This window comes from Lissotriton vulgaris, chromosome 7 (assembly GCF_964263255.1).
Source record: "Lissotriton vulgaris chromosome 7, aLisVul1.2, whole genome shotgun sequence".
NCBI lineage: Eukaryota > Metazoa > Chordata > Amphibia > Caudata > Salamandridae > Lissotriton > Lissotriton vulgaris.
In genome coordinates, this window is record NC_141695.1 from 1,273,916,789 (window position 1) to 1,273,942,261 (window position 25,473).

At 48.6% G+C, this 25,473-nt stretch overlaps 1 protein-coding gene across 1 annotated transcript in view; it reads left to right on the top strand.

Annotated features, from left to right (window-relative positions):
- The window catches only part of LOC147703391 (uncharacterized), a 9,287,842-nt gene that overhangs the window by 5,222,720 nt on the left and 4,039,649 nt on the right, over nt 1-25,473 (top strand). The window contains exon 17 of the mRNA XM_086931832.1: nt 19,576-19,685. Within this exon, the coding sequence (XP_086787958.1) occupies nt 19,576-19,685 (110 nt within the window). The remainder of the gene's footprint in view (nt 1-19,575; nt 19,686-25,473) is intronic.

Sequence of the window (25,473 nt, forward strand, 5' to 3'; positions counted from 1 at the left end):
TACTAACTAGTTGCACACCTATGAACCCATGGGTGTGTCTCCCATGGCACCAGTATTCAATGCTGTGTGTCCAGCTGAAGTTCTGATCAAAAAAGTTTCAAACGAAAGATTTGTCTTGTTCAGAATAATTATATTTGACATTGTTTCAAATTGTTACACAATGTTTCTTAGTTCATTACATGTAGCAACAATCCTGTTTGTTCCAATGCATTTCGGTGAATCTTATCACCTTCGTCAGGGAACGTCTACAAACAAAATGGAAAATGTACATTGTAACAATTTGCGTTAAAGGCCTGTTTAAGTCACACATTTCACTATAATTTTAACTAATTGGTAACGCTTTTCTAAAGCATACTAAAGCGGGGTTTTAGGCTAACAACAATTGCTCGTGTGTAGCGTTACTACGTGCTCCACTGTTTACCGTGACGGTTATACTCGGCACTCAGCGGTTCGCTTAAACTTATCGTTTTGCTACCGGCTTAACGCTCTTTCAGACAAAGTCGCTTGCCGCTTACGCTCGGTTTGACTAAATCTAGCCGTAGCTCACCTTAAGTTGCTTATAAGATCATGCCGCTTCTGCGAAAAGGGTTCCTGCTGTGGTTTGCTTTCTCACAGGCTAAAGAAACTTCAACTGACGCCGCTTTTATAGCGCATGCGCAGTGTGTAACTTTAACGTTTTTTTGCCTACTGCGTCTTTTTTTAAAAATAACAAACCAAAACTTTAGCAATCTAACTTCAGTTGTCACATTACTACTACAGGTAGAGGTTAATCAAGGCGCCACTGGTTATATTTACATTCTGCTCATATAGCCATATTAAATGCGTCTTCAACATGATAAATTATGGATGCATATTCACAAGTAACACAAAAATTCTGTACGATCATTTAAACCATGTGGCTTGAGGCTGTTCAAATAATAAATCCAGTGATTTTCTCGTTTTAGTAAGTTTTTTTTGTTCAAAGCTCCTTCCTTCCTCGGTACAATCTCCAATATACATGCTCTCAATTGATTTAAATTGTGGCTTTTTCAATGAAATGGGTAGCTATCGTGGATTTCGTGGAATGGGTTCTAATATTGCTCTTGTGTTCAGTCAATCTCACTTTTAGTTTTCTCTCCGTGTGTCCCACGTATACGCTCCCACATGGGCATTTTAAAAGGTACACCACATTGGTGGTGTCGCAGGTTGCGTTGACTTTAAGTGGTATTTTGTGTCCTTTCATGGGGTGATTGATGTTTGTCCCCTTAATGATGTTATGACAGTTGGCACAATTTAAACACAGAACTGTTCCTCTGTATATTTGATGAGGTATGGTTTGCTTAGGTTTCTTCAATAGTTCTCCTAGGTTTTTACCTTTTGAGTGAGCAAATAAAGGTTCTTGATCAAATATTCCATTGAAATCCGTTTCCATTTTGACGACTTGCCAATTCTTGTAGATGATTCTTTTAAACTGGGTGCTTACATTAGAGTATTTGCTGACGCATGTAATTCTTTGTGGTTTTGTAGTTGTTTTGTAGGTTAGTAGTTCTTGTCTGGTTTTCATTTGTGCCCTTGCCTGTGATTTCTGAATCATATCCATAGGATAACCTCAGGTGGAGAATCTATCTGCCATGGTTGGAAGTTGTTCTTGGCATACGTGGTCCTCAGATACCACTCTCCTGACCCTGAGAAATTGAGTGTAAGGGAGGTGGTTCTTCAATTGAACGACGCCGCTCAGCCCTGCGCTCAGCTAAAATAGAGTCCTTATCACCCTCACACAGAACCTTGGGGAAGTAGTTGTCCAAAGACCCATTGCGTAGTCTTCCTTTCTTCCCAGGGGTTTCCTCTTCTGCCATCATAGCCAATGTTTGTTGGGGCACGGACCACTGTACTGCAGATGTAAAGGGGGTAGGCCCAGCCCAGCCTACTCTGGCCTACGAGGGCCTCAGAGGGCCCGCCCTTTGCCCGGGCTTCGCCCCGAGCTCTGTCCCGCGCGCGTCCCGCTGCGCGGGACGGTTGGGATGATTTTATACTCCTAGGTAAAGGGGGAGGCGGAGCCGCTGCGGGAAGAGGCTGCAGGTGTGAGAACTGCCTCGCAGTCCCGCAGCGGTGTGGGCGGTGAGGGCGGGTCCTTCCTCTAGCGGCAGCAGCTCCCTCAGCAGAGCCGCGTCCTGAACGGCAAAAGGGTTCGGTTCCAGCAATAATGCACACAGGAGCAGCCCAACTCGCAAACAGGTCAGCCCACAACTCGATCTTGAGTAGCACCCGCGTAGCGGGTGCTGCGAAAGTTTATTCAGCACCAGGCGGGGGGCGGGCCGCTGCGGGAAGAGGCTGTAGGAGTGAGAACTGTCTCGCAGTCCCGCAGGGGTGTGGGCGGTGAGGGCGGGTCCTTCCTCTAGCGGCAGCAGCTCCCTCAGCAGAGCCGCGTCCTGAACGGCAAAAGGGTTCGGTTCCAGCAATAATGCACACAGGAGCAGCCCAACTCGCAAACAGGTCAGCCCACAACCCGATCTTGAGTAGCACCCGCGTAGCGGGTGCTGCGAAAGTTTATTCAGCACCAGGCGGGGGGGCGGGCCGCTGCGGGAAGAGGCTGTAGGAGTGAGAACTGTCTCGCAGTCCCGCAGGGGTGTGGGCGGTGAGGGCGGGTCCTTCCTCTAGCGGCAGCAGCTCCCTCAGCAGAGCCGCTTCCTGAACGGCAAAAGGGTTCGGTTCCAGCAATAATGCACACAGGAGCAGTCCAACTCGCAAACAGGTCAGCCCACAACTCGATCTTGAGTAGCACCCGCGTAGCGGGTGCTGCGAAAGTTTATTCAGCACCAGGCGGGGGCGGGCCGCTGCGGGAAGAGGCTGCAGGTGTGAGAACTGCCTCGCAGTCCCGCAGCGGTGTGGGCGGTGAGGGCGGGTCCTTCCTCTAGCGGCAGCAGCTCCCTCAGCAGAGCCGCGTCCTGAACGGCAAAAGGGTTTGGTTCCAGCAATAATGCACACAGGAGCAGCCCAGCTCGCAAACAGGTCAGCCCACAACTCGATCTTGAGTAGCCACAATAGATGAAGTACAGAAATGGGAGCAGGAAGTAGGAAAACTGGACAAGAATGATTGTTGTATAGATCGATCTGAAAAATAGTGATGGTTACTGCCCAATGCATTAGTATATGCTGTAGTGACAATGGCCCATGGTCCAGCCCACATAGAAGCGAAAGGTATTTGTGCTGTATTAGACCCAGTATGGAACAACCCAACCATTTCCAAAACTGCAGCCCATATAGTAAAATATTGTCCGGTGTGGCTACGCCACAATCCTGGAGGCAGAGAATCTGTTTTGAGTGGGAATTGTGCCCCACCATCCTTGCCTTTTGAAGTAATACAAATTGATTACATCCAGATGGAAAGGGTAAACAATTTAAAATATGTTTTGGTGGTGGTATGTGCCTTTAGCAAATGGGTTGAAGCCTACCCAACTAAGGAGGCCACTGCAGTTGCAACTGCCAAAGCCCTGGTGAAGGAATATCTCCCTAGATATTGTTTGCTCCATGTCATTTGGTCTGACAATGGGCCGCATTTTAATGCTCAGCTAGTACAGAACGTTTGTAAAGGATTACAAATAAAACAGTTCAAGTTCAAGTTCAAGTTCAAGTATTTGTATAGCGCACTACTCACCCATAGGGTCTCAAGGCGCTTGTGGGAGGGGGTGCATTATTTATCGAATAGTCAGGTTTTAAGTTCCTTTCTGAAGGAAATGTGGTTCTGTGTGAGGCTGAGGTGGGTGGGGAGAGAGTTCCAGGTCTTGGCCGCCAGGTAGGAGAAGGATCTTCCTCCCATGGTGGATCTGTGGATGTGCGGAACTGCGGCAAGCGCTTGGTTGGAGGATCTTAGTTGGCGGGAGGGTGTGTAGAAGGACAGTCGTGTGATGAGGCATTCGGGTCCTAGTTTGTAGAGGGCCTTGTGAGCGTGGGTGAGGAGACGGAATGTTATTCTCTTGTTGACGGGAAGCCAGTGGAGGTCTTTCAATTGGCCGGTAATGTGAGCTTGGCGAGGGATGTCCAATATGAGTCTGGTAGATGCATTTTGGATGCGTTGGAGTTTTTTCTGTAATTTGGCTGTGGTTAAGGCGTAGAGGGTGTTTCCATAGTCCAGTCGGCTGGTGACCAGTGCGTGAGTGACAGTCTTTCTTGGTGGGGATCCAACTGAAGATTTTTTTGAGCATACGGAGTACGTTGAAGCAGGAGGATGAGACGGCGATAACTTGTCTGGTCACAGAGAGGGAGGAGTCTAGGATGAAGCCCAGGTTGCGTGCATGGTCTGTGGGTATGGGTGCTGTGCCCAGGGCTGGTGGCCACCATGAGTCGTCCCAAGCAGAGGGGGAAGATCCTAGGATGAGAACTTCTGTTTTATCTGAGTTAAGTTTTAGGCAGCTATTTTTCATCCATTCGGCTACTTCTTTCATGCCTTCATGAAGATTAGTTTTGGCGGTGTTAGGGTCCTTGGTGAGGTAAAGGATCAGCTGGGTGTCGTCAGCGTAGGAGATGATGTTGAGGTTGTGTTGTCGCGCAATGGATGCGAGGGGACTCATGTAAACATTGAAGAGGGTGGGACTGAGTGATGAGCCTTGTGGGACTCCACAGATGACTTCGGTGGCCTCTGATTGGAATGGGGGGAGTCGGACTCTCTGGGTTCTCCCGGAGAGGAACGAGATGATCCAGTCCAAGGCTTTTCCCTATATTCCGACGTTGCTAAGTCGTTGTATGAGGGTGCTATGACAGACTGTGTCGAAGGTGGCGGAGAGGTCTAGTAGGATTAGGGCAACTGTTTCTCCGTTGTCCAGCAGCGTTCGAATGTCATCCGTCGCTGCAATGAGGGCGGTTTCGGTGCTGTGTTTGGCTCGAAAGCCGGACTGTGAAGAGTCGAGGGAGTTGCTGGATTCAAGGAAGGCGGCGAGCTGGCTATTGACGGCTTTCTCAATGACCTTGGCAGGGAAATGGGGCGGTATTCCTTAAGCTCAGAGGGATCAGCTGTGGGTTTCTTCAGGAGGGCACTGAGTTCGGCGTGTTTCCAGCTCTCCGGGAAGGTAGCGGAGTTGAAGGAGCAGTTGATGACATCACGGAGATGGGGTGCGATGATGGAGTCTGCTTTGTTGAAGATGTGGAGGGGACAGGGGTCCATTGGCGAACCTGAATGGATGGAGTTCATTAGGCGGATGGTGTCTTCAGTGGTGATTGGGTTCCAGGTGCTAAGGTTGTTAGAGAGCGTTTCGGTTTTGGAAGTGGGTGGGGCGGGTTGTTCTTTCGAGCTGTTGTTAAAGCTGTTATGTATGTCGGCGATTTTGTTGTAGCTGAAAGAGGATAACGAGTTGCAGAGGTCTTGGGAGGGAGTAATGTCGTTTGAGGCTGCGATTGGGTTGGAAAATTCTTTGACGATGTTGAATAGTTCCTTGATGTTGTGGGCGTTGTTGTCGAGTCGATCCTTGAGTGCTGACTTCTTGGTGGATCGGATCAATTGGTGGTGTTTGCGGGTGGCTGCCTTGAAGGTGGTCAGGTTGTCCACAGTTGGGTTTTTTCTCCATGTTTTTTCGAGAGTTCGGCAAAGTTTCTTTGAATTCTTAAGGTCATCAGTGAACCAGGGGGCCTTTTTACTGCCTTGTTTGATCTGGTGGTTTTTTAGGGGTGCTAATTCGTCAACGCTGTGAGTGATCCATTGTTTGAGTTTGGTGGCAGCTTCGTTTAGATCAGATGAGAGGGCAGGAGGATTTTGGTTGAGCGATGTGAGGAGTTGGTCAGTGGTGATTTTGTTCCATTTTCTTCGAGGAATGGGTTGTGGGGGGTTGTGAGTTGTGGTCGTTTTGTAGCTAAAGTGAACACAGCTGTGGTCCGTCCAATGGAGAGCTGTGGTGTGATCGAAGGAGATGTGTTTGCTGGAGGTGAAGATAGGGTCGAGCGCGTGTCCGGCTAAGTGGGTGGGGGTGTCAACAAGTTGTTTGAGTCCGAGATTGGCCAGGTTGTCCAGGAGGGTGGTGGTGTTGCTGTCGTTTTTCTTTTCTAGGTGGAAGTTGAAGTCTCCCACTAGAATGTAGTTCTCGGAGGGGAGGGCATGTGGGCTGATGAAGTCAGTGATGTCTTCGCTGAATTGTTTACGGCTTCCTGGTGGTCTGTAGATGAGGGTGCCTCTAAGTGTGGTCCTGGGGTCGGTGTGGATCTGGAAGTGGAGGTGTTCGGCGGTTGAAAGGATATCGTTGGAGCAGGTTGTGATTCTGATGGTGTTCTTATGGACGATGGCCATGCCGCCTCCTGTTTGGTTGGTGCGGTCTTTTCGGATGATCTTGTAAGCGTCCGGGATGGTTATTGCGATGTCGGGTGCTGATGATGCGTTCATCCGGGATTCTGTAAGGAAGGCGATGTCCGGTGACGCAGTGTCGAGTAGGTCCCAGAGTTCTGTGGCGTGTTTGTGGACCGAGCGGGTGTTCAGCAAGATGCACTTCAGGTGGTTAGAGTCGGAGCTGTGTTTGGAGGTCGTGGATTTGGTGTGGGTCTTGATGCAGGCGAATTTGCAGGAGTGGCAGGCAGCTTTGTAGCATTGTGGGGTGCGTCCGGGGTTAAGGGCTAAGAGGGTGGCGGGGTCATACGTTGTGCGGGTGGAGTGAGGTTTACGGGGGACAGGGGGTCTGGCGCTGGGCACAGTCCATGCACGGACGGGCGTAGACGGGCTTACCTTTGGCGCACCTTCGGCGCGCAAGGGGCGCGACCGCTGCACGTGAATGCTGCGCGCAAAAGCATCTGTCATAAGTGGATAGTGGAGGGGGAAGGGCGAGGGAGGGGCAGCTGGGAGGCGGGATCTGGGAGGATATCCGGTCAGGGAGTCAACAACAACAATCACAAAATGTCTGCCAGCCAAAGCGGACCAGGACTGGGGGCACAGTCAGCGTCGATGCGATGTAAATGCCAGTGCACAAATCAGATTCACAAAACAATACCAGAGGTAGCGTAGCGCAGATGGAGATATGTTCAAATCAGTATGCAAACAGGCAATTAAGCACTACGATGCAGATGCGATGCTTAAACAAATCAATATGCAAACAGGCAATACGATGCAGATGCAATGCTTAAACAAATCAATATGCAAACAGGCAATTAAGCGCTACGATGCAGATGCGATGCTTGATATGGCAATAGCAGAAGTGGAAGCGAGGCAGCAGATCGCAGTGTGTTGGTCAAGCATTACGATACCACCAGGCAGGTAGGGCGGGGATCAGCGTGAGGAGCGGCCGTCTCCGTTGGAAACAGGACGGTCACAGCGCTGAAAGCGGCAGAGCGGCCTGATAGTAACAGTGGAGGGGAGGGGCAGCTGGGAGGCGGGATCTGGGAGGATATCCGGTCAGGGAGTCAACAACAACAATCACAAAATATCTGCCAGCCAAAGCGGACCAGGATTGGGGGCACAGTCAGCGTCGACGCGATGTAAATGCCAGTGCACAAATCAGATTCACAAAACAATACCAGAGGTAGCGTAGCGCAGATGGAGATATGTTCAAATCAGTAGGCAAACAGGCAATTAAGCACTACGATGCAGATGCGATGCTTAAACAAATCAATATGCAAACAGGCAATACGATGCAGATGCGATGCTTAAACAAATCAATATGCAAACAGGCAATTAAGCGCTACGATGCAGATGCGATGCTTGATATGGCAATAGCAGAAGTGGAAGCGAGGCAGCAGATCGCAGTGAGTTGGTCAAGCGTTACGATACCACCAGGCAGGTAGGGCGGGGATCAGCGTGAGGAGCGGCCGTCTCCGTTGGAAACAGGACAGAAGTTCCATGCCGCCAGACACCGCCAGTCGGCCGGACTAGTGAAAAATATAATGGTACTCTGAAATTAAAAATGGCTAAAATCTGTGAGACTACTGGATTAAATTGGCCTGACGCACTCCCATTGGCCTTGTTGTCCCTAAGAACCACCCCTCATACTAGAACAGGATTATCACCATATGAAGTGATTTTCGGAAGACCCGCCAATGTATGGGGAGTTCCTAGACCCCGATCCTTTAGAGATATTGATTATCCTCTGATGACAGATTACTTGTACGCTTTGACTAAAGAATTGCGTTGTATTCATCAACAGGTATCTGACACATTGCAGCCACTAACGGAGGGTCCTGGACATCGATTGGAACCTGGCCAGTGGGTACTGGTGAAGAACTATCAACGGAAATCGAGTTTGGAGCCCTGGTGGTCTGAACCCTATCAGATCCTCCTAGCTATGAGGACAGCAGTGAAAGTGCATGGAAGGAAGCTCTGGATCCACGTCAGCCATCTGAAATGTCTGCTGCTTCCTTTGCCGTTTGATCTACAAAACCGAGAAGGAATTCCAAGCCAGGAAGGAGAGCAGATTCAAAGCTTTGTGTCTTTTTCAGACGCCCAAAAAGTAGGGCAACCGAGTGAGGTGTTGCTCACAAGTGAAAGCGAGACAGCTCAACCAGCGGAGGCTGGTATTCTCGAAGCTCCACCACTTTTAAACGCCTCAGATGCCCGTGCAACTGAATTGTTTTCTGACCAGGAGCAACCTGGCCGTTGTAAATATGACCTGCGGCCCCGAAAACAGTGCGGTACCCCAGCTTCCAATAGTAGGAGCTAGACAGAGGCTTGAGTTGAGGAACATCAGATAGAATTACTGGGGTACTGAGCGAGACACTGGACTGAACTCGGTGAGAGCTTGGAACACTGTGTTAAATAGCTCAGTTCAGAAAGAAAGACTGAGTTAAGGGCCGCGGTCGTACTTCTGGAAACAAAGCTTGTCCTTTTTGATGAACGATAGGAGTCTACCTGTGAGGCTATAACGGACACAGGAAGAAGATCCCTTAGTGGAAAGAAGAAACCCTCTGGTGGTGTGCTTGCTTTGTAGATACAAAGATTAGTTTTCTGGACTTTTAGAGAGGATCCGAGTTAGAAATTGGACTTATAGAGAGTATGTTTCAGTTTGCTCGATTTGTCATGGAGGATGAGCGACCAATTGCCCCTCGGCAATATATTGATAATACGCACTTGTTTTCCAAAAGGACCACCAGAGTGAAGGTGGCATTTGTTGCTTTTATTGTTATAATTACAGTGATTGTAATGTGTGTGTTTGTGTATCTAGAATTTCAGCATCCTGTACAGAAACTGTTAGGAACTACCCCTGTCCCAGAAGAGCACCTCTTTTATTCCTTACCCCCACATAAGGCTAGACACAGAGAAACTTATGCGAAAAATGCTTTTATTGAAATGTTACATCAGACCCACAGCACTACCAACAAGACAAATTGTTGGGTCTGTGGGTTACTTCTGTCAGTACTGCATCAACATGACCTGTTCATCTCCTTGCCCTTATCCCATTTAGCTAGCTGTGAAGCATGGTTTCAAATATTGTCATTAATGTATTCTCATTATATAGCTGATCCAATGATATACACTGAAAAAGATTATGAGGCCATCCTGAAATATATAGAACGACACCAAGGATTTGATGCTGAGGGAGATGGAGGAGAGGGATCCTTGGACCCAAGTGCTTGTATGAATGTATACACTGAAAATGAAAATGCTACTTGGTTACAAGAGAAAATGCAGGATTTTGAACACTTCAATTCCACCATGTATTTTCAGCATTTTAAGGAACAAAATGTTACTAACGATAAGGCTATGCCAATTCCCATTATAAATAGTACTTCCCCCTTTTGCATACAGGGCCGGGGTCACGTTAGGGTAGGAAGCAGTAGATGTAATTACACATATGTTTTACATACATTCAGTACTCCTCCTGTGATTACTCCCCCAAATGTATATTTTGTGTGCGGTGAAAACGCATATACTTGGCTTCCTCGGGGATGGGCAGGACAGTGTTACCTCTCATTTTTTTTCCCTCCAGTATATATTGCCCCATCTGATTATCATAAGACCCTTCAAATAGTTAAACGAGAAATAGAATCTGATAGAAGTATTAGGAGTTTTGATACTGATAGTACTGATCAGACGGACACCTCCTTGCATCAATTTGAAGATATTTCTAACGGTCTGACTCCTTTTTGGGGACCGATTTTCAATAGCCGTAGTATTAGACGTCTGTCGAGGATAGTGGAAAACGTGGTTCAGACCACCACTGGGATCTTGAATAATATTACTGTTGAACTTCAGGCTACGAGGCTTGTTACGCTCCAGAACCGAATGGTTCTTGAGTACATCCTAGCAGATAGTGGCGGAGCCTGTCGCGTGATCGGCAGCTCCTGCTGTGTTTTTATTCCTGATTCAGCCCCTACCATACACCTTGCTATTCAGAAACTACACTGGTTAGCTAGTGAAGCGCATGTCGACAATGGTACTTGGTCTCTTAGTGGATGGTTCTGGGGTCTCTTATCTACCTGGGTTGGAAGATATTCATGATTCTTGCTGGGGCTTTTGGAGTCATATTTACTTGCTGCCTATGTCTCCATTGTGGCCCCGCCTGCTGTTCTTTCTGTGCTGCCAGAATAACGTCTACCTTGACTGTTTCTCAGCAGGCCAAGGTCGACAAACAGATGATTCAAAAGGAGGTCTCAGATTTAATGCAGATCGACGAGGGTGTGTTTGTAGAGTAGATTTAGTTATATTGGCTATAATAGGCCCAAAGGGCCGTCTGATGGGACATGAATAGAATGAATACATATTATTATTTTTTGTTTTTTTAAGACTTTATTAGCAGTTGTCAAATGTACATTACAATCTTTGTACGCCCGGAGGCCAGTTGTCATACATATAATAGATAAACTTCATTGTTACACAGCTCTTCAGCCGACAACCTTCCGGTCCGGCAGCAATTTATTAACAACGTATTTAAGGCATTTTGGTGATTGGTAAAAATTCGAATTGTCTTACTTTTTATTTTTTAACTGAACACAACTCTAGACTCATTAGGATTCAATAACAATCTGCAACGATATCAATATATATTCAACATCTCACACTAGTGGGTTTCCCCGGACATCTATTCTGTCCCCTCTATTTCCAAGTTCTATAATCGGCCAAGCACATTTGTACCTAGACCCCCTCCCATCCCCCCTTGGCGTTCCAGGTGGATCGTTCGTCTGCCTCATCCTCGTCTCCAGAACTATCAACGTCTTCTTCACGAAGAGTTTCGCACAGGTCCCCCCGATAACTGTTCCAGGACTGCCATATCCTGTTCCATTTGCGAGGGTTGGCTCTTATTTTATATACCGCTTGCTCAGTTACCATCAGCCTATCCATATTCCTGCACCATTGTGCTAAAGTCGGTATTTCTGCCGCTCCCTAGTTCTGCGCTATATCTCGCTTGGCTACCATAACCTCCACTATTACCCATTGCTGTCCCTGATGTGTCAAATCATTCTTCCCCCATACATTCAGCAAGCACACACGCGGGTCCGGTGTGAGCGATGTTTCTAGAGTTTGGGAAATGGTACGCAGAATTTGTCGCCAATATTCAGTGATAATCGGGCATTCCCAAAGTGTGTGTAGCAATGTCCCTTCCCCTCCACAACCCCTTAAACAGTTTGGGTGATCTGTCCTACGTAGTCTGTATAGGGTAGTTCTGGTGTAATATACCCTGTGCAGTATCTTAAATTGCACCAACCGGAATCGGGCCGAAATGCCTGCTTCCCGCGGGGACGCCAGTGCGGCGTTCCAATCTGTCTCCTTCATTTCACCTAGCTCTTCCTTCCACTTCTCTCTCAGCCTAGCCAGTGGATCTGGCAAATTATTCAATAGTTTTCGGTATGTGAGGGACGTGGTGCCCGTTTGCATAAAATCGGTGAGCAAACGGTCCTCGAACGGGTGAGATTCGGGGACCTTCGATCCTGGCTCAATGGCCGTCATCAATGCATGGCGTATCTGTATGTATCGGTATGTCTCATTGGGGCCTAGGTCATACTGCTGTTGTAAGTATGAGAAAGGGACCATTCCATTATTTGTCCATAAGCCCCTACCGTGGCAATCCCTATGTTGTCCCACTGAGTGAATCCCTTACTATGTCTCAGGTATCCTAGCGGTTTAGTGTCCCACAAAGATGTAAGTTTTGTTATAACACCCCCCCATTTGAGTCTCGTCTGTGCCCTATGCCATAGTGTCACAGTGTGTTTGGTCGGGCCCACTAATTTTGTTATAAGACTCTTGTTATACAGCGGCGCCAATAGGCTGTGCATTCCTAACTGCGCTCTGTCTGCTAGATAGGCTGGGTCATCTTGTGATCCGTGGATCCATTGATTTATCACTTTGAGTTGGGATGCCCAATAATACAATTGTATATTCGGCAGGGCTATTCCACAGTCGTACCAACCTCGATTGAGTTTTATATGTGCCACCTGAGCCGGGCGCTCTCCCCATAGTAGACCTGTTACTACCGCCGTCACTTTTTGGAAATATGAGGGTGGCTCTCCCCAGCAGCGTCAGCGGGAGAGCTTTCCAGTGTCTCACGTCTGCTTTCAGACGAGTGAGTGGCGGTAGTAAGTTCTGTTCATAAAATACCGCTGCGTCTCGGGTGACGTGGACTCCCAGATATTTAAACGAGGTGTCTGCAATCGTTAATGGGCAGTCATTGGGAAGGTCCGGTAAGGGACCCTTCAATTCATAAATGATCGATTTTGTCCAGTTGATGGTATAACCAGAGTTGATGCTGTGTGTATTACATATTGCTAGCAGCACCGGGATGCCAGTCTCTGGGTCAGACAGGTAGATTAACATGTCATCTGCATAGAGGGAGACCCTGTCTTCCCAATTATCCCCCCAATGTACTCCTCTTAGTAACGGGGTGGTTCTAATGACAGTGGCTAGTGGTTCTAGGACCAAGGCGAACAATAGGGGGTAGAGCGGGCAGCCCTGTCTCGTCCCCCTAGCCAGCGGTATCTCTCGGGAGATGTGGCCATTGGCCGCCACGTGCGCAACAGGATTCGTGTACAGAAGTCTTATCCAGGAAATAAATTTAGGGCCGAAACCCATGTGTGCTAACACTGCGAAGAGGTATTGCCATTCCACCATGTCAAACGCCATTCTGGCGTCTAACAACAGTATGGCTGCTGGTCCTGTCAGTAAGGGGGCTCGTGCCAATGCTCCATGCACAAGTCAAAGGTTCAACGCCGTTCTATGGGGCATAAAGCCCGACTGATCCGGATGAATCAGGTGTGAGAGGTGGGGCATCAGCCTGGTGGCTAGTGTTTTCGCCAAGATTTTAACTTCGGCGTTTAGTGATTTACCCGGTTTCAGAATGGCCACAATGGTCGCTGTCCGTTGATCCAAGGGCAGGGTTCCCTGCACTTGACTGTCCTCTAGCATGGCCAGCAAGGGTCCGCTCAGTGTGTCTGCCATTGTCTGAAACCATTCGACCGGGATCCCGTTGGGGCCCACCGCCTTACCCGTGTGGAGTGCATTGATTGCTACCTGTATCTCCTCTATCGATAGGTCTGCCTCTAATTCGTCTACTGCTTCCTGCGGCAGAGTCGGAGTTCGCACATTCTGGAGCACCAACATTGCTGCCTCTGCCGTGACTTCCACCTCCGGGGTGTATACTCCTTGGAAGTGGTCTGCTAGGGTTTCTATTATTTCCGATGGGCGCGAGTGTAGCACCCCTTCCGGGTCTTTCAATTGTAATATGTTTCTGCAGCCTTCCTTCTTTTTATCTAGCCAAGCCAGGAGTTTTCTGGCTTTGTCTCCTATGTCGTATACTCTGTTTGCTGTTGCAGCTATGTTCTCAACTGTCTGCCGTCTCAGGTGGTCATCGTGTAGTTGCTGGCAGAGATGAAGTGCGTGAAGTGTATCCTCAGTTGGGTTTGCCATGTGGGCCGCGTTTGCTGCTTCGAGTTTTAACTCTAAGTCCAGCAATTCCCTTTGTTGCATGCGCTTGTGTCCCGCTATTGTTGTAATTGCCTGCCCTCTCAGGACTGTTTTATAGGCCTCCCATAGGGTTGTGGGGGATGGTACTGAAGCTGTATTTTCTGTAAAGTAATAATGGATCGTCTTTTTCAACTCCTTCCGGACGTGCGGTATCTTAATATATCCTGGGTAGATTGGATAGACTCTCTTATGCCTAATCTTCATGTCATTTATAGTAAGGTGGCCGTCGCCCAGTGTAAGAAAATAGTCAATGCGGGATAGGCTGTTATGAGTTGCAGAGTAATAAGTGTATTGTTGGCCCTCAGGGTTAAGATGTCTCCAGATGTCCAGCAGTCCCTGTGTCTCCATGAATTCACTGAAGCGGGACGGACCAGGGGTCTGTGTCCGAACCGGAAATCTATCCTGCGTGTTGTGTGCCACTGGGTTAAAGTCTCCCCCACCACAAAGTCGCCCTCCGGGAGTTCTAACAGGAATTTCCCCAGGTCAGGAAGGGTAGTCGCATGTAGCGCCGGTGGAATATATACTGATACTATGTTAAGTGGTTTTCCTTCCCATTGTCCACAAGCTGCTGCAATGCGGCCGTGTTCGTCAGTTCTGGTGGATTGTAGTATAAATCGGGATGCCTTTCTCATTAAAATGCCCGTCCCACGGGATCCTGAAGTAAAGTCTGAATGCACTATCTTACGGTAGCCTCGTCTGTCTAATGCCTTACAGGCCGTGCCCACTAGGTGTGTTTCCTGAAGAAGGATCAAATCATGATTCATTCTTTGACACCCTGCAGAACCAGCCCCCTCTTTATCTTGTCTCCCAGTCCCCGCACATTCCAGGACATCAACTGCAGTGGAGTCACCGGCCCTGAGTGAATACTCTCTGCTAGGGTAGCAGTTTGTACGTCTTGTGCCATTTCTTGCCTATAAAGATGGACATGTTTTTCCTAATGCATTGATGCCGTTGTATCTGGCGGGTACCCATCTGTGTGTTCAGTTCGTCTCGATGTTTATTATCTTTAAGAGTCAAACAAAACAAACAGTGAAAAAAAAATCACCCTGAACTCCCCCCCTCCCTGCCCCCCTGCTATACGGACATAGAACCGCCCGCCCCCTCAAATTAGCAGAGTGCTTAACCCATTCCCCACACCAAATACTTGCTCGTGGGGGTGAAGATTCTCCGGAGCCGGTGGCCCCTCTTACTCTCCTCAGATGCCCTCGGCCCAGTGTCCTGTAGCAGACCGTCAGGCAATTCACAAAGTTATTTGTGGTCACCAGGCGGCTAATGTTCCTTGTTGGCATCGTCGACCACAGTATCTCCGTCCAGCGAGAGATCCTCTTCCGTTCTCTGAGATGTCTGCGAGTCTGAAGTAGCTCCTGTATTTTTGTTCTTATGCGTCCTGTTTGATCGACGGGGCTGGTTAGTCGGTCTCCATCCCTCCAGCCAGTCTCATGCTATTTCAGGAGTGTCAAAGAACCAAGTCCTGTTTTCTGCTATCACCCTTAGTCTGGCCGGAAAAATCATTGAGTACGGGATCTCTCTCGCTATCAGTTCTTTCTTTACCTCCAAGAACGTCCTCCGGCGGCGGCGCGACCTCCGCTGTATAGTCCGGAAAGAAGGCCAGCGTGGAGTTGTGGATCTTGACGGGAGGGGACACTCTTGCCGCCTGTAAAATGGCATCTCTTTCTCGAAAGTTGAACAGACGGGCAAGGATAGGTCGCGGTGTCGCACCCAGTTTGGGTCTACCCCCCGGTACTCGATGTGCTCTTTCCACCGAAAAGAAGGTGGATAGTCCTTTAGGCTGGAGCTCTTGTTTAATCAATTCCTCCACATATAGGTCTGTCGCTCTGGTGCCCTCAGATTCCGGTACGCCAAGGATTCTGATGTTGTTCCTTCTTGAGCGCCCTTCCTGATCATCCAGCTTCTCGCGTAATGTCTTGTTCTCTACCGACATCCGTTCCATCGCCGTTTGGCGCTCAGACACATCTTCCAATAGCGACTTTGTGACCACCTCCATTGAGTTCACCTTCTCAGACATTTTGTGAAAGTCCGCCCTAATCAGAGTGATTTCCGTAGATATTGAGCCAACTGTGGCCTGCACTTGTGTCAGCGCCCGCATGATGTCTTCCAGCGTCGTCTTCTGTGTGCTCGCCCCGTCCACCATTTTGCTGGCTAGGGTCTTGCCGTCCGCTGGGGAGGGGGAACACCCTCCACTGGCATATCTATCGATACGGGTCTGTGTAGTGCCTCCTCTCGAGTTCTTGCCAGCCATTCTCGCAGTTTTTGCGCCACAGGTTTCTCGCGGGCTGTGTTTCTTAGTCTTTCAGAGCCCGTAGGACCTCTCCTGTGTCCGGTCTATGCCGCTCCTTACTTATGATCAGATTGTGTACTAGGCCGATGCTATCCATATTGCGCGGGTACCGGCAGGTTTTTAATCTACGCAGGTCCCATACTAGCTGGCAGCACTTATTCCTAGGCCATAGTTTCAATCTTTTGATGTCTGCTCGACGTCGTATGATAACGGCATTTAACGTTACTTCTTGTTGGGCTGGACACGATGTGCTAAGATGGCGGCCCGATCCTTTGTTTCACTGTGCTTTCGGTTTCACCTGCCCGCAGTCCGGCTGTCTTTCACCACGGCAGTGTTTATTTTCCTTCCCTACATTCGCTGATGTCCATTTAGGCCACTTCGACCACTCGTTTCAGGTGTTGGACGGGTGTCTGCCTGCTTGGATCGTGATGGTCGATCGTTTCCGGTGGTGTTCTCCCGGGTTGCCTTTACTTCCGCTCGGACTATCGAATGGGACAGGTCCCGGCTTGTCGCTGCGGTGTGGGCCTCGGAACCGCCTTGGCATAAGTCTTGCCTCGTGTCGGATAATGTTCAAAGTTGCTGCCCTGAGTTCTGCTCGGTCCTAGGCTTCGGGTTCCTCCGTTAGAGCATCTTTTCTGCACGGATGGATACACGGATATTAATAGAGGCCGCCCGATCTATGGAGCTCTTCTTTTAGGCTGCCGCCATGCTTGGCTTCTAGCCACGCCCCATGAATACATATTATTGGCCTAGTATATACAATATAACCTTATAACTGCATGTTATCATTGTATTATTCACATGGCATTATTATTGTTAGGAGTGATTCACTGTAGTGCTGCCCAAACCTATTGGTAGGACCAAAACCATTTTGTCTTGTTTCTCTGTCTCTTAACGTGATTTCCCAGAAACCACGTGACTGGGCTTTCTGCTTGAAACCACTGTGGCAGACCTAGCTGCCCGATAGTTTGTAGCTGAGGGAAACCCAAGGTCACACCTGCCCTCCTTGTGGGATGCGCACATTCTAGCAGCGTCCGTTCCTGTCCTCCCCGAGCTACAGATAGAAAGGGAGGCACCTTACTGACCTGCCCCCGGAATAGCTTAGGCTCAGCTACCCACAATCAATTGTGCCTTATATGGGTCTTCCTGTTGGCTCACGAACAATTTGTATCTTTCCTAGTAAGGTGATATCATGCTATGTGTGAATCGTATATATGCTTTACTGTGCTTGTGTGTAACCAGTCTCCTCTGCGCACCTCCGAGGGTTGTGTAGACTGAGGCTCCCCTGTCAGGGCCTGTATCTGCAGAATAAACGATTGAACCTTCTCCATTGCCGACTGACTTATTATTTATGATTATGATATATGGGCTATTGGTGAGTATAGTCCAGTAGTGTAATTTTTAGTTCCTTCATATTGTTTCCACGACTCTGAAGATACGTGTTATCTTGGGGAAAAAAAGTTGTCATGTTTATGCGGTTGTCAGAAACTAATCCCTTCTTGTGAATTTGAGAATGTTTCTAGTGACCTCTGAGCTAGCTGGCACTCACAATTAAGTTTACTATATTCGATAGAGACCTAGTAGACATAAGTCCTACATCACATCTATAGGATACATTATTCCAATGCGCAGAACCTATCGGGAATATAGGAACTACACAACACCAGAGGCGACCCCCTGGTTCTTGACTTCCGACGTGGAACAGCTAGTGAACAGCTCTTGGTATTCCACATTGTCTCCTGGTCCTCACAACTGTAGATACAAGGTCTCAGCCATCACTCCTGCATCTTCGTCATCTGTGGTCATTGCTGTTCCGTGTCTTCAGGTCACCTCTGAGTGGCATGGACTCTGTCCCCTCGGTTTGCAGATTCTTCTCTTCATGAATCCACCTTTGGATTCCACCGGACTCTTGCACAGTCTTCGCCAGGGGCATCTTTTCTGAAGTCTTCCATTGTGGTCTACAGCAGTTTTCCAACATCATGTCGCACCTATGCATCAGGTTTCCCTGGTGTAGTTAACCTGGTTCCTGGAGTATCCAAGGGTGGGGGTGACTCTCTAGCCTTCTGTCTTCCACGGGGTACCTTTAGGGTCCACTTGCAAGGGTCCTTCTTAAAAAATGCAACTGCGACTTTCCCATTGACTTCTATAGAGTACACAGCTGTGTTTCCTCTCTGCACACAGCCTACTTGGGGTTCCTCTGTACTTACATTGGGTTGTTCCTTGTGTCCCCAGCTGTTCTATGGAACTTGTTTCAGTGCTACCAAGCTCTGGCTGAACTCTCAGGTATTTACTACATACTTATCTGTTAACAAAATTGTATGGATTCTAAGTTGTGATGTTGGTCAATATTGAAAAGAGGGGGGAATCTATAAAAGATAAAAATGTGCAAAATGTATATTTAATGTTAAGTCACTTGACCTTATTGCCTTCTTAGCATGTCCATTCCTTCTTGCGTTACTAATAACCAACCCCTTCTTACTTCGCGTCTTGTTCAGAAGCATGATCCACTGAAATTCTTTCCCTAGTTATTCTTTTAACATTAATGACCACATTTGTAAAATAGTTTTTTTTATTGTCAAGCATATCTAATTTTATTCTCTCCTCTTATTGTTTGTTTGTCCTTCAGTTTTTAGATTGTCCTGCTTATGTTTCTTACCGCCTGATTCATGAAGCAAAATTGCACTCGCAAAGGGCAAGATTCTCAGAATCTTGCCTTTTGCGAGTGCAATTTTGGCATTTGGGATTCACAATCCCAAATGCTAAAATCGCTAATGAGGAATTAGCAAATATGCGAGGATTAGCATTTAAGGAATCTCTATTAGAGATTCCTTAAATGCTATTCATGACACTTGCAGGTCAGACCTCTCGGTAAATATCAAAAACATAGAAAAATGCTTTTAAAAGCATTTTTCTAAGTTGCATGTTGCACACACACATGTCCTTTGGACATGTGTGTGCGCAACACCTGTTCAAATGTGCATTTTAGGGGTGCTACAGGGTGTCCTTTGGACACCCCTGGCACCCTTAAAATCGCTATCTGATTTGCGAGTAGCAAATTGCTACTCGCAAATAAGGGATACTCCCCATTCATTCCTATGGGCCTTTTGGCCCATAGGAATGAATGGGGAGAAATTCCTTTTTTTGCGAGTAGCAAATTGCTACTCGCAAATAGCGAACATGTAGGAATCGCTATTGATTTAGCAATTCCTACATGAATGCCGTTTTGCGTGTCCTCAATAGCGAGTCGCTATGATTTGCTATTAGGGCCACGCAAAACGGCCCGTACATGAATCAGGCTGTTACTTGCTTGTCTTTCCCTTATTAATTTCTATCTTTGCTGTGTGTCATTTTGATAGTCTCAGTATACCACCCTCCTCTGTCAAGTTTTTGTCAAGACATTATTCTACATTGATTTTCATTTTCTTTTTGTTTTGTTCAGCTGCGACCCTGATTCTTGGTTAGCTCATACAGATTTCCTGAAGAACATGTCAGACTTCAACGATTACATGGTTGCTATATATTGGGCTACAACCACCTTGACTTTGACAGGTAAAAATTGATTCCAGTTCTTTAGCTTAATCTGTTCATACATAGTGGCTTGGGAATAGTAAGTGAGTTATAACTCGTAAAATAGGAGTATCATGATGTTCTCATGAATACTTTCTTTTCACAGCTTTAAAGCCCAATCAACATCTTAAGAAGTAATTAAGGATTGTGTAACCTCTCTTTGAGCAGCCCCATCGCAAGGTCTCACTCGCTAGTTGCAACATGCTGAGCAGTTCCCCAACATTGGGTTAACATCCACTCAGAAAATACTGGATATCTTACATCAATAGAGGGAGAATATACAAGTGTTTTTTTTTTTTTTTTTAAACTTGGACACCTGAAGGGTTTACTCTAGTTTTTTTTTAAAATCATCAAGCTACCAGCACGAGTGACATTTTTAATGCAGGTAGTTGTATATTTCTGATGGATACTTCTACCTGCAGATTCATCACATGTCGAACAACCCCAGGCATCAGACTGGATCTGGAAACCTTCACAAAGCTCTCACTTCGCTGGTAGGGAACACTGGCTTTATAGTGACACCAGTAGTGGTGCCATGTTACTGAGGCCATACAGCGCTGGCGTACCAATATCAGTTACCTTTTTTTGCATCTTTGAAGCAGATCCTATCTATGAGGAGTTTCCTCACATAAAATATGACCTGTGCAGCACGGTAGGAAGCTGTGTTGTGTAGTTTAAAAATGTTTTTTTAGTTTATTTGCATTTTCCAAAGAAACGACATACAGAAGAAAAAACAAAAAACGAGAAAAGACAGTCGGTCTGAATCATGGCATATAAAGTCCGTGGTAGCATGAGCGGCACATAACAAATAACAGAGTTATTCCCAATGACTAGCGCTTGTCTAACAGATGACCCGTAATATGCAGCCACTTCAACAATGTCGATTTTGACCTTATAATCAGTGCCATAAACATGCAGCGACTACCACCACACACAGTGGTGCTGTGCAACATAGTTAACATCAGAATGCAGCGCCAATTATGTCCCCTGAACCTATGATGCCTGCGGTGTCTGTGATGGTGTGTCGTTAGGCTCCTGTGAACGCTGTAGGTATGCGAGCAAGGGTTTCCAAATGTCCACCGGTCTAGAGGCAGGCGGCTGCAATTGAGCATGTGTATCGCTGGTGGTGTTGCAATATGTCATGCTGTGCAACCATGTATGAAGTGTGGGGCTTTACCCACCCACTTAATGGCCACCTCACGTTTGGCTAGCAGGATTGCTATCGCTACAAATCAACGCAGGGACTTGGAGAGGTCATGGACGTACCCCAAAAGGGCAAGGAGAGGTGACGGTGCTATGTCCATTTCAACCATCTTAGATATCTCACTAAAAATTGATGTCCAATAAACCTCCAACTTGGGACATGTCCATGTCATGTGGGCAAAGTCCGTCTGCGGGGCTTTACACTTCGGTCAGGCGTCAGACCGCGCTGGGTCAATGAGGTGTAGTTTACTGGGGGTGAAATATAGACGCTACAGAAACTTGAAATGCAACAATTTATGACGGTGATTCGGGGATACTCTCCGTGTTTGCACACAGCAACGCCGCCATTAAAGATCAGTTAAGGGATGTCCAAGCTCGCCCTCCCAGGCAGCCCTCACTGCTGTGTCTCTACTTACTTGGTAGCAATCCTATTGCCTCTTTGTACAGTCTAGCAACCAAGTGGTTCACATCACCTCCACTAATGACTCCAGTCAGGAGAGGAAACTCAGTGGGCGCCAATGGGTGGCTCTCAATACAAGCACGGAGCGCCCTTTGCACACGCATGAGCACAAAATCCTCCATGCGCCAGAATATGTGCCCCCCAGGGAATAAGTCCCCAAAGGTACGCAGACGGAGTTTAGATAGTGTATGTTTGACTAGCGCTTCTTGCAGGATAGGTATCCAGATGTTACTGGCCAGGGAAAGTGCATGAGAGTACAGGGCACTCAAGCCAGTCACCTTCGCCAGTTTGCACCAAGCCCAGCTCGTGGTGGATAGCGTTTGAATATCACGGGGATCACGAGGGAAACTGCGCGGCAACAGTGCATGAAGTGGATCCGGGAGCGCCAAGTCCGCCTCAGGCCGATAGTACGGGATCTGGATATCCATGTTATACCAGTGCTGAGCGAAACTGGCCTGGGCAACCAAATAGTAGATGTGCAACTTCGGGACGCCAAACCCACCTCTCTCGTATGGTAGCACCAAAGTGTCTCATCCAACTCGAGGCTGTTTCCCAGCCCACACCAACTTCCCAAGCAAAGTGCGCAGTCTAGAAAAAAAACATTATAGAGAGGGACTGGGATGTTCATAAAAAAATACAAAAACTGTGGCAACACCACCATTTTTATTAAGGCTATGCAGCCGGCCATGGACAGGGGGAGTCGCAACCACCGCTCTACATTTCTTTCGAGCCTTTCGACCGCCGGGCCATAGTTCAACTGCATGACACGGTCCCGGTCCCTATGGACACCTAGGTACTTGACCGAGTCATTGCACCAAGATAATGAGTAGTCCCCAGTTTTGGCGCAAACCGCATCAGTCAGCGGGAGTACCTCTGATTTACCCCAATTAATGTGTAAACCGGACAAGGTGCCATATCTAGTAACCTCGCAAAGCAGCGGTTGTAAATTGTCATCAGGGCGCCGCACATATAATATGATGCCGTCGGCATAAAGTGTGTGCAACTACGGTCCGTCTTGAATTATAAGCCGCGGTGGCTGTGTTTACTCTGTAAATGTCGCACCAGCGGATCTAGCGCCAGTATAAAAAGAAGGGGGGACAGGGGGCATCCCTGCCGCGTCCCGCGGGTAAGAGTGAATGCCCTAGTCCGCATGCCATTGAGGCAGATGCAGGCCGTCGGCTGGGTGTACAGCAGTCTAATCACCACCAAAAACCGCTCAGGGATCCCCAGGGCGCGCATGGTGGTATATAGGAACGGCCATTCCAGTGAATCAAATGCCTTTTCGGCATCCAACAACACAGCTGCTGCTGGTAAAGTCGGTTCAAGCCTATTAAGAATGCTGAACAGTGTGTGGCTATTCAGGGCCGTGGATTTGTGTGGAATAAAACTCGACTGCGCCGGGGAGATGTGTTGCTCAATAATCAATGCAAGCCTAATGGCATTTGCTTTAGCAAAGATCTTATTGAAGTTCAGTAGTCACAAGGGCCTGTATGAGCAGCATTTCAGATGGTCTTTACCGGGTTTGGGTATTAAAATTATGACCGCTTCCCTAAGAGTGGGCGGAAGTATCCCCTTATCTACTGCCTCCTGGAAAACGTCAATAAGATGAGGGACTTACAGATCTTTATACTTTTTATAGAAACAGCCTGTAAAACCATCCAACCCAGGCGCCTTAGCACCATCCAGCGCGTCAATGGCGTCTGAAATCTCTCCCTCCGTAAAGGGTGTAGCCAGGAACTCCTGATGTACCTTGCCCAACCAGGAGAGGAAAATCTCGTCGAGATACTCCTGGCAGTCCTCCAGGGTTGAATCAGTTCTAGAGGTGTATAGCTCCATATAATATTTCAGCACCTCGCGCAACACCCCCACATTCTGGTTATCCTCTCCCCGGAGTCCCCAGTCAATGCAGCTATGTACGTGGGTTTACGAGTGTATCGCATCAGCCGTGCCAGTGACCTGCCGGGCCATTCTCCCTCCCCGTACCTACGAGCTACGGAGTATTTACCCAGAAAGTTGGCCTCTCTATCCACAGCTTTATTGAACTCAGCTAGCAGAGAAGCATGCCTAAGCGTATCAGAGGAGTCCGGTGCATGTGGGCTACCATCAAGGTCTCGTAGTTTGGTCTCTACCTGCGCAAGGGTGAGGCAAAGTGACCGAAGCACACCAGCATGTTTGGAGATACAGATACCCCTAGTGAAGGCCTTAAACGCCTCCCAGAGTGTGGCCTTGGTGTCAACAGTACCCACTTTCAGTTGGAAATATTCCACGATAGCTTCCCCCAATTCAGTTGCAAAAATAGAGTCTCATAGGGCTATGTCCAGAAACCGCCAAGTGCGCTCCACCCCCCAGCCCTAGGAATTCACAACTGTACCAGTACTTTGGAATGGTCGGACAAGGTACACGCAAATGCTTCATATCCCTAAGCCATAGTAACGCGCCCGCCGAGAGGCACCAATAATCAATGCAAGTCCAAATGTCGTGTGGTGCAGAGTAGTGCGTGTATCCTAAGTCGCTGCCAGAGTGGTGGCGCAAGGCATCTACCAGATCCAATTGTTCGAGGACACACCCCCACAAGGCGCGTGCAATGAAGATGCACCAGAGTTCTTCTTTGCAGTGTTGGAATATTGGTGGCAAAACTCCTGAGCTTCATGGAGGGTTTCGAAAACCTGGTACCGTCCATCCACATCCATCTTTAGACGCGCAGGGTATAGCATTCCGTAGCGCAAGCCAAGTTTCCGCAGTGCAGCCCTAACTCCGCATATATCCTGCGCGCATCCTGCACCATCGCTGTGAAATCAGGGAAGAGGGAGATGATTAAGGAGTCCTGCCAGTTCTGTTGCCCCTTATCTCTAGCCAACCACAGAGCAGCATCCCTGTCCTTGAAACTCAAAAGGCGTGCTATAATCGTAATCGGGCGTGGAGGACACCCCGGATTCGGCCGAGGCCCCTGGATGTGGTGCGCACGTTCCTCTACAAAAGTATCGATGAATAAGTCCCTGCCACAGAGGTCCGTGAGGAGTTTCTAAAAAAAAAAAGGTCCAACCTGCCCGTGTTGATCGACTCAGCCACTCCCGTAAGGAGGATATTATTTCTGCGCCCCCTGGCCTCCAAATCCTCGTTCTTCATTGCTACCGTTTTAAGGAGCCTCTCCATCCTCTCATACTTTTTGGCTGTTTGGGCCGCCCCATCCTCCAGGTCTGAGATCCTACTTTCTGCCACCGTCAGACGCCCCTCATATTTGTCCAACCGGGTCCCCATCGCATCCAGGTCTGGTCAAGGGCATCAAATCTGGTGTCCAGAGCCTTGAATCCTGCCCGCAGCTCAGCCACAAGGCCTTCCGCCCCCGCTGCCGCCATCGCAGGAACCTTGTCTCCCTCCGCCATGGTAGACTGCTGTGCCGCCGTGCTAGGCCCCAAAGCTTTGAAAGGAAGTGTGCTCTGGCAGGGGTCCTTACACCCACAGTGTGAGTAGAGGTGGTTAAAAGCAGTGCAGAGAAACAGCCCCCGTAGGTAGTCACTGGTCACAGCAGTCCCAAATATGTAGAAAACAAAGGCGAGGCAGGGCCGCAGCCCCGGGGCAACTAGTCAGCAGTCAGCCTTGCAGCACCCAGAGCAGCCTCCAGCGGGGGGAGAATGAAGGTCCGGATCGTAGGACACCAGCAAGGAGCACTCCCAAACAAGCACAGGCGCCACAAGTAAGCTAGACGCAGTGCCAGCATGGAAGGCGCAGGGGCATCCACACAGGCCCAATCACAGGGCAAGGCACCGGTGATCTTGCCTCCAGGCAGCAGAGGAGGAGGGCGTCAATGGGGGCACAGGTGGAGGGCCCGCAGGAAGGGTACCTATGACAGGCAGGGCAACCTCAGTCAGAAGCCAGGGACTCAACACAGGGGGGGGCTCCAGGTACATCTGTGGGGTAGGGCTCCAGCCAATGCCGGTCCGCCGACACACATGCGGCCTCCAACACCGCGAGGCCATCGTAGTAGCGAGCACACAGCCTTGATGGTTAGGGAGCCACTGACTCCCTCCCCCCTGCAGCCGCTTACCGCCCCATCCGCTTTCAGCTCAGCAGTCTATCTGATGCGGCCCGGCCTGCAGCAGCACGCGA